The sequence below is a fragment of the Corythoichthys intestinalis genome, chromosome 21, assembly GCF_030265065.1.
Source record: "Corythoichthys intestinalis isolate RoL2023-P3 chromosome 21, ASM3026506v1, whole genome shotgun sequence".
Lineage (NCBI taxonomy): Eukaryota > Metazoa > Chordata > Actinopteri > Syngnathiformes > Syngnathidae > Corythoichthys > Corythoichthys intestinalis.
Window position 1 is genome coordinate 30,003,124 of NC_080415.1, and position 16,877 is coordinate 30,020,000.

The following is a 16,877-nucleotide window of genomic DNA, read 5'->3' on the forward strand; positions in this document are numbered from 1 at the left end:
AGCACTGTATATTTTTATTATATTATGTATATACAGGATATACTGTATGTGTATATTTTCCCCAAGTGGAAGCTTCAATGATCCTAATAAATTTAATAATTAAAAAAAAAAAAAAAAATATATATATATATATATATATATATATAATATATTTTTTTTTCTTTTTTTTTTTTAACCCTTCACTCCCTCAGGGAAAAAGACTGGCGGTTTTTTTTTTTTTTTTTTTTTTTTTTTTTTTAAAGCAAACAAACGTGACTTGTCTTGACTTGACATTCCGGTAGTACCCGCACTCAACATGGCGGCCTACGTGAGACGGATGCACCACGTTTCTCTGCACGTCTCCAATGTGGACAAACTGGCCAAAGATTTTACTTCGAAATTCAAATTCAATCTGATCGCCAGCAGGCTGACTGAACGGACCCGGCAGCTGGCCTTCCGTACCGGGGCGGCGGTGTTTGTCGTCAACGAAAGGACGAACCAAAGTGGCGAACCGGAGCCGCAGCACCTGCCGCTGGACGGGCACCAAATAGGGGGTTGTCTCTATGACATTCCCTCCCACTACCCGGTGGACACCGTGTGTAATGTGTGCTTCGAGGTGGACGACGTTAACGGCTCGTTCGAGGCTTTGCGGCGGCTGGGTTGCAGCTTCCCGGTGCCGCCCACCACCGTACGGGACCACGAGGGCCAGGTGACCTACGCGGTGCTGCGCTCCACGGTGGGCAACGTATGCCACACGTTGATCGACAAAAGCGAGTACCGGGGCAGCTTCTTACCCGGTTTCCAGGTGCCGGACGGCGGACCCGAGCAGCCCCAGCACTGCCAGGAGGCTGTCACTCATATGGACCACATCACCTACGCGTGTCCTACCGGCACCAGCCAGCAGATCCTCAGATGGTACCAGCAGCTTTTTGGCTTTCAGAGGTTCTTCATCCACAGGTGAAATTGTTATGATTGTTTAGTTTAAAATAATTTAGCTTTTATTATATGATTGTACGTCGTGATTTTGAAAAACAATATATATTCTTTGAGAAACGATACGATATTTGCTGATAATATAAATTCTGCCATGATTCTTTCAAAGGGTCTTCAAACGATTTTAATAAGATATTACCAAGTACACATTTGAAGCAATCAGTTCCCTGAAGCGTTGAAAAACTCAAAACAATTGACATTTGTGATTTTTCTTTTGAACAAAATGGAATATCTAAAATGTGACAATGTTCAACAATTTCATTGGCTCATTGTTTAAAGGGGAAATCAGAATTTTTGACACAAGGCTTAATCTTCGCGTTAGCATGCTTAGCAAACCAATAAAAATATGCACGCATGTGAATCACCCATGCAATCAATAGTGCTGGCTATGTTATTAAATGTAACTTATTAAAACTTACCATTCAGAGTCAATAATTGTTGTATGAACACCAACATTTGTAATCCAGCAGCTCTGCAGGGAACAGGCTGTTGAGGCAAGCGGGGCAGAGTGATATCGCAACATTTTTTTTCATTGCTGATTTTTGTATTGGCATGCTAAGCAGCCACCATTGATTCGGCTAGCTTTGTCACTCCGGAGCCCTGAAACTAACAAATAACTGAGAAACTGCACAGAATTTGTTTAAATCAACTCCACCGGAGCCCTGAAACTAACAAATAACTGAGAAACTGCACAGAATTTGTTTAAATCAACTCCACCGACTCATTAAACCCCCGCTAACTCGATAATTGTCAAAAATTCTGAACTTCTCCTTTAACATATGTCATGTTTTTGCAGAAACGACATGGCAGACAGCGGCTTGGTCATCGACCAGAACGGCATCGGCCTCCGCTTAGCCGCCATGGAGTACTGGAAGTGCGGCGAGTCGGGCTTGTCCCTTCCTGGCACGCATCAAAAAGAGGCAGACTGCAAGTTCGTGCTGGCCGAATCGCTGCCTGAGCAAGGTAACTTCAGCTGAAGTTAACCTATCGCAATCAATGGTAGCGATTGAGTTAATAAAGGCTTTTCTTGTGCCTCCTACCAGGTAGTAACCAGGTGAACACTTTCTTAAAGGAACACAGAGCGGCAGGGATCCAGCACATCGGGTTGTACACGGGTGACATCGTGGCGGCAGTGCGTGGCATGGCTGACGCCGGCGTACACTTCTTCTCGCCACCAGCTGCCTATTATTCTGAAGTGCGTGACTTTGATCATCATATATTAATAAACTTGAAACGGCCTGCCTGAGGGTTCCTTTCCAAATTTACATGCACGAGTTATTTGCTGGTCAAATAATCTAAATCTGACAAGTTTAGTGGCTTTCTAACACGTCCGTCGTACCTCAGGGCTCTGTGTAAAGAACACTTTGTTTTTGTGTACTACAAAGGCCATATAGTGAAGCCTCGCTGTTCATGTAAATGTTTTGTTCTAGGTGTGACTGAATAATCTGCAATTGAGCAATATAGCACTCCAACGCTGTCATATGAAATTCTTTAATGAAAAAAAATGAACAGAAATACCAAATTAGTCAAAATATTCTTTGAAGAGTTACTTTGCAGATAAATGGAGTCAATTAAATATTTCAAAATCTAAAATAAAAAAAAATTAACACAATTTACAAATGTGTCAATATTCCACTTGAGTATAAAATTCTGAGAATAAGTGTAGAATTTAAACACGTTACAATCACATTTTTGAAAATTATTTTGAAAGAAAAAAATGTCAAATAAGTCCTAACATTCTAGTTTTTTCAGGTGGAAAAACTGCAGGAAATTGAGGATGCGGGTCAGGATGCCCAGCAGCTGGCACGCCTCGGGATTCTTCTGGACTCGAACCAGCAGCAACAGAACTCTTCAGCCGGCGAGACACACAGGTGATTATCTTTTATGATGATATATTAGCCCTATCCCCTCTTATTATTTAATAAATTTCACATTATAATAGGGCTGCAGTTCTCGATTATTTTAGTAGCCAATAATAGTTTAACTAGTTTGTTCAAATAACCGAGCAATAGATAAGGAACATAAAAAATTAAAATACCTGAGCTGAGCCTCAAACATTATTAAAAAAATAATAATTGAGGACCTAAATACAATAAAAGAAACAATTAGCTAACTTACATAGCAAAAGTCCGCTAGCTTAAATGCTATAAAAGGCTTGCGTTTTACGAATGCATTAAAAACATTAGCTCAAACCTAAACTTAGCTTATGTTGGTCTTAACAGGGAGCAGCTAGATTCAGCCATGTGAAATGAGTTATGCCATATTCACTGTTACCACTAGAGGGCAGTGTATCTACCCAAAACAATAAAACTAAATGCAAACAGTTTCAAAAGAAACCATTACAACCCCACTTTAATTAAACGAACACTCGAAGGAGCAAAATTTAATTTGAATCTTTTTTTTTAAATCAAATTACTCGAGTTAATCAATTAATTGCAGCAGCACTACATTATAGAGGGTACCTGACTAAGCTAAACAACCCAAATTTCATTGAAAAAAAACGAAGCCTCATCTGACTATTAGCCGCAGATATCTAAGGTTTTGATGCCATGTATAGAAGTTAAACAGAGTTTGGTTATCAAAAATCTCTTTACTATGTCAAACAATGTCACAAGTCCCATTCCACAAAATCACATTATAAAATAGTTCACAGCAATCAATAAGACAAACTAAAATCCACTTTACCTTAAGGTAAGCCTGTCACGACATGCAATAAGTCAATTTATCGCATGGTAAATAAAAATTAGGGCGGTTATTTTACCAGATGCATGCGTGCATACATTTGTGCGTTCGTGTGTTTGCGTGTGCTGCATGGACTTGGCACATGTGTGTGTTGATTTCAAATGAGGCTACAGTTCCTTTCACAGATGTTTCTTGGTCATCAACACATCTATATTAAACATTGTAAAAGGTTAGCAATGCTACACTGAGGCTATTGGAAAAAAGACAATGTAATAACCACTTTAGCCTGCTATAAAACGTTGGCAGTCTTCTCCAAAATGCAAAATTGTGGTTAAAAGGTGACACTTCAAACATGAAAACTCGCCGCTTAACCGCATTTGCAAATGATGCGATGAAAAAAGAAAAAAATATTACTGACACCACATGCATGACGAAGGAGAAGTGGAATTTTTTCCTTTTAAATGAATGGAGTGCAAAGCTTATGGTTAGCGGATTAGCAAAAATACAGGGGTTGGACAAAATAAGGGAAACACCTTTAAAAAAAATCAACAAAAACTAATTTCATTTGGTGTAGGTACTCCTTTTGCTGCAATGACAGAGTCCATTCTCCTAGGTATTGATTCATACAACTTGTGAATTGTTTCCAAAAGAATTTTAAGCCATTCTTCAGTGAGAATACCCTCCAACTCTTTTGGAGACGATGCGATGTAAATCGTTATCTTAATTGAATCTCTAAAACTGACCACAAATGCTCAATTAAGTTGAGGTCTGGGGAGTGAGTAAGCCATACAGATGTTCAACTTCATTAGAATGTTTCTCATGACATTCTTTGCCAATTATGTTCAATGATTATGATGCCAAAATGTTAGGTGTTTCCATTATTTTGTCCAACCCCTGTACTTCAGGTAAACATTTAAAAAAAATAAAAGCATGTCATGTTCAACATGTAAATAAAGATTTCTGGAGTTAATCTCACATACTTCACAGTCTACACTAAGAATAGCTTTAAAATGACACCCAATACGAAAAATCTGATTGATTGGCAATGAATAATTTGGCTTCTAATTTGTTAACATGCGCACTTTGCAGGACGAGATGACAGTCACTTTGGATTAAAACTTTGATGGGCTCTAATTGGCAGAGAACAAATATGGTGTTGGGTTTCTCACCTATTTCATTTTCTGGACTTTGCTAGCTTTCAAATGACTCTGTATGCATTGTGTGTTTTTTTTTGTTTGTTTGTTTTGTTTTTTTTTTTTTTGAATATTTTTCTTAATAGTTTGTTTTATTTAAGAATTTATAGCATTTGAATGGGTGATTTATTAGATGTATTGTCACCACATTAGTGGTTGAATTAGTTAAACTAAATTGACAATAATATCGCATATTGGCGATAATTTATGAGACAATATATCGCCTACAAAAAATTGTTATCGCGACAGGTCTACTTTAAGGTCTTAGCTTGCTGCAAACTCTGGGCTAATTGCTACCGACGCTAGCCCTAGCATAACAGCTTTATCATAGCACAATGGATGTCAATTCTTTTTAACTCGTTCGAACTACTCATGGCTAGTATTAACTTGTTCTTCTGTAATGGCACCAACTATCGGTGATAAAATCCCCATTAGTGCTTATCGAACTTGGCTAGCAGCGTGCTAGCATAGAAGCTAGTAGCAAACGGTGGAGATCCTTTGCCCCCCCCCGCCCCCCCAAAGCCGTCAAACCATCCATGGTTATGCTTACTTTGTTCTTCTGTAATGGCACCAATGAAACATATTTGTTAAAAAAAAAAAAAGTAGCAGCTTAAAGTCTAAATAATACAATAAACAAGCACAATATTACCTCCCCAGGTACCTGTTGCAGGTGTTCTCCAAGCCTATCTTCGCCGAGGACACCTTCTTCCTGGAGCTGATCCAGCGCAAGGGGGCAAGTGGCTTCGGAGAAGGCAACATTCGAGCCCTTTGGAAGTCAGTGCAGGTGTACATGGACGGTGAGAAGGCAGAAGAAGCACCTGAAGCTGCACTGCAACAGTCACGATAAGCACGTATAAGCACAATGGAAGGTTTATATATATATTTTAAATATATTTTTAAATATTTAGCACAGGGCATGTCAGAAGAAAGACTATGTAGAATGTACTAACTTATTTTTTTATTTATATTTTTGCAATATTGTCAAGCAGGGTACCTTTTCTCGAGTAGAATGTGATAAATTATTTCATTCACCGCGATCCATTTGAACTGGAAGTGAGTAGGAGTTTATGACCATTTATTCTGTAGGACCACGTAGCGCTATGAATTTAAATGTGGTTGAAATTGCTCTTCCTGCTACTGTCAAAACTGAAGAATAACTAAAATTTGCAAGTTAACTTATTATTGGTGCTTTTCTCAGCTATTTGACATATGCAAACCATGACTCCAATGTTTGTGTAACATTTACTTTGCATGCAATTTTGTAAGGATGGGTATTTCTAAACTACTGTACTGCCTCATGTGTTAACTATAAAACATCGGAGACACTGATTGAGACTGTATATCTTTTTTATAAATACCAGCCACAATTAATCAACAATCGGAACGTTTCTCATTTCAAGCAAAACAAAACAAAAACTAAATATATTCCTGTAGTCCTCAAAGTTAGATTTTTGCTATTAATCGGATAGCAATAGCTATTATAAATAGCTATTAATTAGGGCTGTCAAAATTATCGCGTAAACGGGCGTTAATTTTTTAAATTAATCACGTTAAAATATTTGACACAATTAACGCAGATGCCCCGCTCAGATTTAAATGACAGTACAGTGAAACGCTCACTTGTGTTTTATGGAGTTTTGCCGCCCTCTGCTGGCGCTTGGGTGCGACTGATTTTATAAGCTTGAGCACCCATGAGCATTGTGTAAGTAATTATTGACATCAACAATGGCGGGCTACTAGTCTATTTTTTGATTGAAAATTTTACAAATTTATTCAAACGAAAACAATAAGAGGGGTTTTAACATAAAATTTCTATAACTTGTACTAACATTTTTCTTTTAAGAACTACAAGTCTTTCTATCCATGGATCGCTTTAACAGAATGTTAATAATGTTAATGCCATCTTGTTGATTTATTGTTATAATATATACAAATACAGTCCTTATGTACCGTATGGTGAATGCATATATCCATCTTGTGTCTTATCTTTCCATTCCAACAATAATTTACAGAAAAATATGGCATATTTTATAGATGTTTTGAATTGTGATTAATTACGATTACTTAATTTTTAAGCTGTAATTAACTCGATTAAAAAATTTTAATCGTTTGACAGCCCTACTATTAATCTGAAAATCGCAGCAGCCCTTCTATGCAGTTCATTACAATGTTTTATTTTCCTATTGTGTAAGGCTGGGAATGATCTACATTAGATCAAAGCAAAGAATTGTGAGCTCTTGTAACAAGAGTCCTTCAGCCATCTGCCTGAGCCACAGATGGCATATGCACTACAGTAGGAGAGTCATAAACCAAAAGCATGCTGATTCATGTTTTCTTGTAACTTGCAACCTCCTCATATAAGTAGACAGCGCCTCCTATGGGCTGGTCAAACACTACACATGTTGGAAATAAACATGCACATGTCTTGTGTGCCCTTTAACTCGAAAGGCAGACAGTCTAGCAACCAGGACAGGCAGACAGTCAAAAAAGGGGCGACAGGGGGGATTAGTGGCACGCAGCAGATGTTACTCCTTGATTAACAAAAGGGTCTCTGCCAGGGGTGATTCCACACCGGTGGCTGAGGCCCAACCGGGTTCATGTGAACTTTGAAATGAGCATACTGTACTGAAGTACTAGGAGGAGGAGCAAAGGGTTTCCCATGTTTATTTACTAAATGAATATAGTATATGTAAAAAAAAAAACCTCAATTGGGGTTATTTTTTCTTTCCAAAATGTTTTTCTATACTCCATGCCAGTGTTGTTTTTGGCAGCCCTTTGAATTTTCGTCTTAGTTTCAGTCTTTCGGACCATAATACTTATTAGTCTAAGTTTTACTTATGACTTTTAGTCATATCAAAATATGTTTGTCTTCGTTTAGTTTTTGTTGACGAAAACTCGACTAATTTTTTCTAGTTTTAGTCGACCTCGCCAAATATTTTTTCATCTGTAAAATGAAATTTTACTCAAATGTTTCCAACTATTTCGAATGAACATTGACAGACAAGCACATATTGTAGCATCTACAAGGACAACGCCAACTTGGTGATAATACAGACTCGGCAGGAAAACAGTACATTATTTTCAATGATTTATACTTTCTCGGAAGGCACGAACTATATGTATAAAAAAAAAAAAAAAAGTTTAATAGTACACTCGGCGTTAGCATTAGCCTAATGCTAATGCAAACGCTACAAGCTACATTTAGTGCGTGATGATAACTCAGCACAGACCATTGAAGGCTAAAAAAACATTGCATATTCTATCTGGCCTAGATAAGAAAACAGATCTTACCATGTGTGCTAGCTGGAGTGACCGGAGAAAACAGTGGCAAGTCGGGGGGGGCAGCACGTTACGAGTAGGGATTCGCGTGACCAGTCATTTAATCGTCAACTATTCTGAATGAACATTGACAGACAAACACATATTGTAGAGTCTATTTAAAAGGGCAACACCAACATGGTGATAGTAGACATTCAACAGTAAAACAGTACAGTATTTTCAAATAATTATACCAACCTGGATGCCACGAACTGTAAGTTAAAAAAAAAAAAAAAAAAAACGTTGTCAGAGAGTGTAAGAGAACGCTCACCGTAGAGTGAACGTGAATGGTATGCTAACGCTATGAGTTACCTTTAGTGTGTGATGATCAGTCAACACAGCCCTTTAAAGGCAAAAGCAACATTGCAGATTTTCTCTGACCCAAAAAAAAACAAACAAATCTTACCATGTGCACAAGCCTGGATGGAGACAGGAGACAACACATTGGTGAGTCGGGAAGGGGGTTGGGCGCACGCAGCACGTCACGAGAGACACAACCAGACACTACACATAAAATGTCACACGTTGTGAACATGTGACAGAAACTTTCACATTTTCATCTCGTCGGACGAAAACCGGCATTCATCTGGTTATGTTTTAGTTTCCCATAACACGTCTTTAGCTCGATATCGTCTCGTCATGATAAAAGTGTTCGTTGACCAAATGTTTTTGTTGTCGTCATCGTTGACGAAAGCAACACTGCTCCATGCCTTCATGGGAAGTAATACCATTAAGTTCTCAAATGTAATCATGAACTTTTAATTTTTTGTTTCAGATTAGTATTTTTTTTTTTTTTTTGCATGGAACATAAATGTTTTCTAACCCCAGTTATCAAAACATAAAAGATAAAATATTTATAAACAAATGAATAGGCAAAAACACATTTTATGATCATTTTCAGAAATATGTATACATTTACCCCATTCAGCTACAACCGCAATAATTAACAAATATTGCTATCAAACAAAATAGCCTAATAGGGTAAATTTTAAGGTTTTTGGAGAAAAGGAAAAACTGCAAATTCAAAAACGAGAAAAGTCCAATTGCTCCAATTCAACCTACGTGGATTACCATATCATGCTACTTATTGAGTTTTATTTATTTTTTGACAGTAGGTTAAAATTTACTTGGACAATAACCCAAATACCGTATTATCCATGAAATCTATTTTTAACTGCATGAGTGGTTTGTACAGTGAGCTTTCATTCTTACGTGAGTACTCTACATTATGTGGTTAGAGCAATGTCAAAGGTCACTTCCTGGACATCTGTTTGTCATAAATGTCTAGGCCCCCTCTTTTTCCCCTCACCCCTTTAGACAGATCCTTATTATTGGAGTTTAAGAAAGATACACATTACCATTACTCCCTCTGGTTAACGTTGGCATAGTAAAGTTATCAGGTTTCAATGTTTTAAGTTGTGGAAGTACCTTCCCGTGTGTGTAACTGATTACTTCTCATTACAGCATGGCCGGATCGTTCCATTGCTTTCAAGGTATATACCATTTTAAAATGTGCTTTAGAACTCCGCTAAAACCACAATACATTGGAAATCTAAACATTTAACGTTCAATTAAGTCTAAATATTAAGGTTTTAACGTCAAATAATTAACGTATCGCCGTTCAGATTTCAAGTTTAATGGTGGGAAAGTGTTAATAAACACCCTGCGCGAATGGGCTCGTCCAGTTTGACGTCACAAGCACTGTTGGACAGCAGCACAGTGGGCTAGAATAAATGTTGCACTTTACTTTACTTCTCGACGAGCTTCCTGGCTGTGTGTCTCACGCTGACTTTTTGTTTTGTTTTTGTTTCATGAACAAACACCAAATTAAAAGCACTCCAGATCCCAGCATGGTCCAGCTACGCTAACAAACAGCTAGCAGGTAATGTTACTACACCCTACTTGAGCTTTGACTGTGTTGCTTTTAAGTGAAAATAGTCGTAAATAGTAACTTCGCTTGTTGATTTAGCTCGTTAAGATAGTTTTCAGTAAACACAGCGAGTAATTGGAGTCAAATAACTTTATATTACTCTAATAACACATGTACTTAACTATAATCATTTCTTTTGTCTTGGGTGTGTACTTTTAATTTGAGCATATATTCACGGACATTTTGTACTGTCCCAGAAGGCAATGTTTACAGTAAAGTGGCCAAATTGTATTTTTTTTAATATTGTATTTTTCTTAACTATATTTAAGTTTAACATACCTTGTCATGTGTCAGAATATGTTTTAACGTCTTGTTTGAGAAGATAAAGTTAATCAGGACCCAGAATATAGCACAGTTATTGTGGGTAATAGAAAGTGGTAAGTTGCTAAAATGGTACAAAATTGCTTTATTTTTGTACATATTCATGTCCAAACCTACCTTCACATTTGCATTGAATATATACATTTATGGCTCGTTTTGTCAGGAGCCATAATAGGGAATAAAATCTGTTTTGGGGGGCACGGAGGGAGAAATTTGCCCAAAATGTTCCTTAAATTCATGTCCAAACCTTACCATGATAATTGTTATAAATATGAAGTCATAATTTAGTGGAGATAAGTTGGTTAAGAACCTAAATGGGGTACAAACTACTTCATGTGAGAGGTAAAATATCAAATGTTTGCAAAAAAATGGAGTAGGAAAAGTGTCGTAAGTATATATAGTTCGGAACCTACCCTGTCATTTTTCATGACTTATTACTTGTTTGATCAAATGAAATTTGTTGTATCAGAGACGACCCGTCACTAAATCCTGATACACTGTCATTTTGTTAGTCATATAAATATTATGACGTTGGATTAATTACTTTAATCCAGTTTCCAAAGAATTAATACCTGTCGAACATTGACACCTTTTCATGGTAATGGTGTCTTAACCGATGTGTGTATCTTTTGAAAGCATGTTTTATTGTAGGGTTTTCTTGCAATTTGTCTGTTAAAGTGAGGGCCATTACACTGGAATGTTGTTGTTTTATGAGTCCAGCAGAACCAGAAATTTAAGCACTCACTGCCGTCAGTCAGTCAGTCACAGTGGGGCTCTCAAATGCACCCCTTGAACTCCATGATGTGACAATACATGTGGAACAAATTACACTCCCAATCCACATTTGACCTTTTTGCTCCTTTTTTATGAGTACAGTACATCCATTTCCGAGCACATTGCCATGAGCCTCGTGTTTGCTCTGTAGCCTGCATGTAACATTCTGTGGGCGCCCGTCACACAGATTTTCTTGCCATTCTCTTCTCGTGAAGATTTCTGCCATTAAAAAGGGGCACTGTTTGTTCTGGTTGTTGGGAGACAAACTATAAAGTTGTTCCCCTAAAAATTCCACGAGGAGCATTAAGAGTGGTTCCAGGGGTCACGTAGTGTACTTGCATAAGTGTACGTAGTGTGGTCGCATGACATCTCACTTTAGGTGGGTTCTCCAGATACATTGTGTGTCTGCTCTGAATTAGCTATTATGCAGGATCTCCGTGCGAAAGAGGGGTGTGCAATTCTGACAGGGTCCAGTGTTGTCATGCTGCGTGGGTAGGAGGATGTTTGTGTTTTCAATTGTTTGTACTTAATGGACTCCATTTTAGACATGGGTCCTGCGCTAATGTATACAGTGGCAGCGATTATGTGGGGGGATAATTAAACCGCAGGCCCCCTTGGGAGTGCGCCTCTGCTAGGCGGCCACGCTGAGCCTTTGTGTTTATGGTAAGCGGGCAGCTGCAAGCTTGAGGAGACCTCAGCCAAAGCGGGACCCCCCTCCGCCAAGTTTGCATCATTCATAAATGGACGTAGGTGAACGTACCCTACTTCAGTATTTTTCTCTTTTTAGGCAGTCACCTTGGCACCTGCCCTTTAATTAATAACACCAACAAAGAAAAAGTTCTGGTTTTTAGGGAGCTAGCAGCGTCACAAAAACGGGTTCTAATTATCAATTATTCGTAGCTTGTCTTTTTCTTTATGACGTGCTTTGTCACAACACACCCTCCACATCATGACATGAGACAGAGTCCAAACACCACCGGGCAAAAGTAGGCCACAAGCTTTACTCACATACTAATCAACATTTTTTAAAGTGGTTTCCACCCAGGATACCCAGCATGCTTTTTATCAGCTACATTAACACACTGAGTTCAAATTTCATGCCAATAAATTGAGGATTTTAATTGTATTTTTTTCACCAGCTGTCTGAGTTATAGCTGGGATTAGCATTAGCGCTAATTGTCAGTCAAGACCCAAATCCTTATGTAATGTTTGCTGGCTGGGGGATTAGAGTCTAGCCAATGTATGGAAAAGCCGCTCTAATTGGGGAACTATCAGACTTTGCAGGGGGCCTCCCCCTTGAAAGAACTACACGGGAAGTGTTGGAGACTCGTCAATTTTAGCACTCAAGGTTCTTCAGCGTTCTAATGTATTTTATATAGAATTTGCGCATCCGTCCACCAGGAAGGGTGTTTTGATAACCGCAAGGTCGGCTATTCCCGGCCGTCCTCCCTACTCTGAGGATTCAATTACACAACTTTGACTTTGTGAATAACTTTCTCTCCTGTCTTGCATCGGCCATTTAAAATGTACGAGAACGAAACAGGAGTCGGGTTCCACGTTTTGTGACACGGTGGATAAAGTCTGTAGAAGTGTGTGGTGGTGGCAAAACTACAAACAAGAAGTACTGTTTTGACTCCCTAAGTGGAAAAAATATAGATTCAGTACAGAGGTCCGATTCATTTGAACTTATCAGTGAGAATAGATGGGCTGAAAGACAAGCTACCAATTTTCTAGACAAAAAAAAAAAACTTCATGTGTGTCTCTTTCAGGATTGGCAGTCTGAGGAGTGAACATTCGTCATGGCCTACTTGACTGACCCTCACCAGAACGGCTCAGGACAGAGATGTGTGTCGCTATGGTGATCATCTGCAAGAAGAGGCCGGAGAAGGGTGGCGACAATGTAACGTCGAAAAGCACACATTTGGGTCCGGTGAGTGAGTGCTTGTTGTCTACTTTGTCAACTTCAATTACAGCCCGAATTTTGAGTTACCCCGGAAACTGGTTTGGCAACATTTCATAATGGAAATGAAATCAGGAACAGGAGACACTTGTTGCCGTTACAGTCAATTGCATCATGATCATAATCATTCCTTGCCAGCTATCGCTGGGGTGGTTCTGTCACCCGCTCCTTATTTGCTCCACTCGCAGTCACAATAGAGCCGTTCAAGCTCCACAACTGTATGAGTCATTTCGTAAATCGGCGTAGGTGGAGGAGAAGAAGAATTCTGCTTTGCCCTCTGGGCTACGTGAAATGAAGACAAGACGCCTGCGTGATTATTCTGGTCTTCTTTCCACAGTTGCAGGCGCAGACCATGAGCCAGGGGACCGCCCTCTTCTCTCACGAACTTATGGGTAAGAAGGACTACATACAGTAGATGCACACATAAGCTGAGTAAAGAAAATGCTAATGACTGTAAAAAGATTTCAGTCACATGAACTAGACGATGCAAGTCATTCATCGAGCCTAGTTATTGTGTAGCCCTATGTGAGTAATCTTAAACCTGATGTTCAGCAAGCCAAATTCTTATTAAAATGTTGTCTGAGAACTCCCTGTCTCTCTGGGAGAACAGGATGTGCTACTCAGAAAGCTTTGGTTATAACTAAATCCCGAAAGACTAAAATGAACAAGGCCTCGCTAAGCCGTAAGTTGCTCGGTTTCTGAATCATCAGTGTTAATGATTTGATCAGGAATCACATATCTGAGGTTTACATTAAACCAGATTTCTGACTCAGAAACACTCACCAAAGACTCACGGTTGGTTTTCTGACTCAAGCCAGCAGATTCACTGAAAACACCCACTAATGATTCAGTGATATCGGGTGACTGACAAATATTGCAGACTCAGATGATTTAGTTATTGACTCCAGTAATTGGTGCACCAGACTCTTAGGGGCCATTTACATGGTGACTCTTCGAGAATACAAAAAATTTCAAATTTGCATTTGCGTCTCCACTAGAACAATGTCGCAGTTCCGCATGAAAACAATGTAGTATTCATGCCAGGCCCTAGGGGGTAGTGCAGATTTACAGGGCGACATAGAATGATGCACTTTGACCCCACCAAGCTCCCTCAGCCCAGCAAAAAATATGCCCGCTCACTCGAAGCAATGGCATTTTTCTTTTGTCCAAAAAGGCACAAAAATGGAAACATTCAACATATTTAATTTAAAATATTATTAAAACAGTAAATTAAAGTCGACATTCCGCCATTTTTGCTGTTTTTAATGTTTAGTAGCACCGCTGCGCACGCACAATGTGACGTGTATGAGTGCTGACGTTATCGGCGCGGTCTCGCGCCACGGGAGCCATTGATATGCATGCCGAGGAAACCCCCCCTCAGTCCCCCGCAATCGGATTCTTCCACTTTGGAGGCAGGATTCAGAATTTTTCGTCTTCGCCGACACCATATGCACGTGAGGCCACTCCGCAACACAGTCATTGTGTCGCAGAGTCGCCATGTAAACTGCTCCAAAAGCTTCTGTGAAAGGAGTCGATTAAATGAACTGAACATACCCATCACTATTAGCTATGGGAGTCATGACACGGCGTAATCTAATGTTGGTGTTTGTAGAAGACAATAGTTGAGGTCCCTGTGGGATTACAAGTGAGGGGTGAATTAATTCAGAATGATATTAAAGTGCTTGTGGTTGAATGCGTTGCAGATACAAGGCACTGGTGCGAAGTTGCCCACGGATGCGCCTCGCCACAAAGTCCAGTCGGCACCAGCCTGGAGAGTCTTTGGGACGCTCTACCACAGGTGCACCGGAGCGCCACCCACTGGAGTTGGGATGTAGGCTCCACATCCAGTACTGTCAGTAGCCTCCTGCAAAACCTCAGCCTGACCGAGGCCGCGTCTTCACTCATGGCTGCGCCGCCAAGCAAGCGTCAGTGCCGGTCCCTCTCCTGCTCCGATGACCTGCACCGCTCCACCTGGCGACCCCAAGGCTCCAGAGTGTGGACGACAGTAGAAAAAAGGAGGTGCCACAGTGGCGGGAGCGTCCATCGCAATGGCATTGCCCAAACTAGCTTCCCAGTCATCCAGCGCAGCTCAAGCTTCAGCCTCCCTGCCGCCTTGGCCCAGCCCCTCTACCTCTCTCATGAACAGATCCCAGAGCCCCACGTGCCTTCGCCAGTTAGTTCACCAGACTCCACCCCTGAACTGGAGCGCCGAGGAGGACTGGGCGGTCTGGCACGCAGCCGCTCACAACCCTGTGTACTCAATGACAAAAAGATTGGCGTCAAACGCAGGAGGCAAGATGATGCGCAAAGGCCCTCGCTAGATCTGGCAAAGATGACTCAGGTTGGTATTTACGGTGTTTATTGCACTGATAAAACATCAGTAATGTCTTGACTCGAGTTAGTAGAAAGATGATTTAGGTGATAGGGAGTTGAATGACTTCAGTTACAAGACAAACTCAAAGTATTGGGTTCTCATAACTGAGAAAGGGAAAATATGATTGGGTTTACTGACTCGAGGTGGCAAAATCAGTTTAAACACATTATACGATTCCATTCACTTGCGATTTGACATGGAATCGTAGCTGAACTAATTCTAGCCAGTTGGCAACTCGCAATGCCGAGTTCAGGAACCCTGCACAGTGGGTTGCGGTTGACTTAACTGCAGTTCACGCTCCCGGCTGGCCCACTGGCTAAGGCAGTTTGTCATTTATCTGTCAATGTCAGGGAGTTAAGCAGCTGCAGCAGAGGTCATGGATCTGGTAGTGGGGGGTGTTTATAAAGAGCTATTGATTGGGGTAAATTCAGCTTCAGTGGGTGGATTGCTGCCACAGGCCAGGCTGGACAGGGCCTCGCAAGATATCGATCAGCTTCTATGGATGGCACAGTCAAGGTCAGAGCAGACTCTGGTAGACTTTTACCAAAGAAGGGAGGTAGAGGGCCTTCCTTGTGATCTTTCAGAAGTTGGGGGCAGCCTCACACTCCACCTTCAAAACCCCTGTCCGGTGATTACGTAAGCCACAGAGGGGCTTTGACTGCGCTCCTTTCTCCGTGGTGCTCAAGCGCGAGGCAGCTGTTCTGTCTTCTCCGCATTAAAGCGTAAAGACAGGATCATCCCAATGTGGGTGAAGCTTCCCGCTCTGAGTGTGCAGCTGTCGGCATCCTGGCGTTGGTTCTACCCAAAGTCCTTTCAAGGGTCTCCTTTATGTATGCCTTCATTGTGTAGTTGAAAAGCACCAAATGCATTGGTTATTAGTCAGTGCGCAAAAAAACTTGAAAGTTCCACATGTGCTACAAGTGGTGTTATTAAAATCTAAAGTTGCTTACTTAAGAAATAATCCTCAAACATTATTAGCTGCATGTGCGAGGGTTCCCTAGATTACAAACAATGCTGAGAGGAATTACTTTGCACGAGGCATATTAATGTCCAAGTGTTGGTAAAGAATGAGTAAGTAGTAATTATGACTTGACTACTGTGCTAGTGTGGGTTACTAATATAAGTCTTGTTTTGACTTGCGTAAAAATGTGCGACTGGAACGCCATCATAAACCATTGACCTTAGTATAAGCGGGGCGTGAGGCTACAGAAATGGAAACATTTTACATTAGCTCTTATTTAGGGCAGTTCCCCACCAGATAAAAAATGTCCAATACAGATTAGGTAATAAACCCCAAACGACATTAATCTGAACATACAGGTGGTCCTAAATTTATGACTGTCGTTAATAAGA

The 16,877-nt window shown here is 40.3% G+C and overlaps 3 protein-coding genes across 6 annotated transcripts in view; 2 read left to right on the forward strand and 1 right to left on the reverse strand.

The window, feature by feature from the left end:
- The first annotated feature begins 288 nt into the window (after window positions 1-288).
- Window positions 289-6,341, forward strand: hpdl (4-hydroxyphenylpyruvate dioxygenase-like). 2 transcript variants are annotated; one of them, XM_057825707.1, is made up of 6 exons: window positions 289-715; window positions 785-936; window positions 1,769-1,935; window positions 2,016-2,167; window positions 2,725-2,843; window positions 5,505-6,341. In XM_057825707.1, exons 1-6 carry the CDS (start codon window positions 296-298, stop codon window positions 5,692-5,694), a joined length of 1,200 nt encoding a protein of 399 aa, XP_057681690.1. In that variant the 5' UTR covers window positions 289-295; the 3' UTR covers window positions 5,695-6,341. The 2 variants fall into 2 exon arrangements, with proteins under 2 accessions (XP_057681690.1, XP_057681689.1); XM_057825706.1 differs by having other exon boundaries at window positions 289-936; window positions 5,505-6,340.
- Window positions 2,098-16,877, reverse strand: part of lhpp (phospholysine phosphohistidine inorganic pyrophosphate phosphatase) — a 58,990-nt gene continuing 44,210 nt past the window's right edge. The window contains exons 8-10 of one of the 3 annotated variants that reach the window (XR_009061737.1): window positions 8,139-8,242; window positions 5,497-5,676; window positions 2,098-2,821 (exon numbers count right to left, since the gene is read on the reverse strand). The gene's annotated coding sequence lies outside the window, so the exon portion shown is untranslated. The remainder of the gene's footprint in view (window positions 2,822-5,496; window positions 5,677-8,138; window positions 8,243-16,877) is intronic. The other 2 variants (XR_009061738.1, XR_009061736.1) reach the window with 2 other exon arrangements.
- The window catches only part of fam53b (family with sequence similarity 53 member B), a 7,932-nt gene continuing 936 nt past the window's right edge, over window positions 9,882-16,877 (forward strand). The window contains exons 1-4 of the mRNA XM_057825708.1: window positions 9,882-10,047; window positions 12,960-13,120; window positions 13,488-13,542; window positions 14,854-15,491. Coding sequence (XP_057681691.1) covers window positions 13,034-13,120; window positions 13,488-13,542; window positions 14,854-15,491 — 780 coding nt within the window. The 5' untranslated portion in view covers window positions 9,882-10,047; window positions 12,960-13,033. The remainder of the gene's footprint in view (window positions 10,048-12,959; window positions 13,121-13,487; window positions 13,543-14,853; window positions 15,492-16,877) is intronic.

Excerpts from the sequence above, each read along its gene's own strand:
- hpdl (XM_057825706.1), top strand. The coding sequence starts at position 296 with ATGGCGGCCTACGTGAGACGGATGCACCACGTTTCTCTGCACGTCTCC. Across the intron at positions 937-1,768 it reads CAGAGGTTCTTCATCCACAG|AAACGACATGGCAGACAGCG; the intron begins GTGAAATTGTTA and ends ATGTTTTTGCAG. Across the intron at positions 2,168-2,724 it reads CAGCTGCCTATTATTCTGAA|GTGGAAAAACTGCAGGAAAT; the intron begins GTGCGTGACTTT and ends TAGTTTTTTCAG.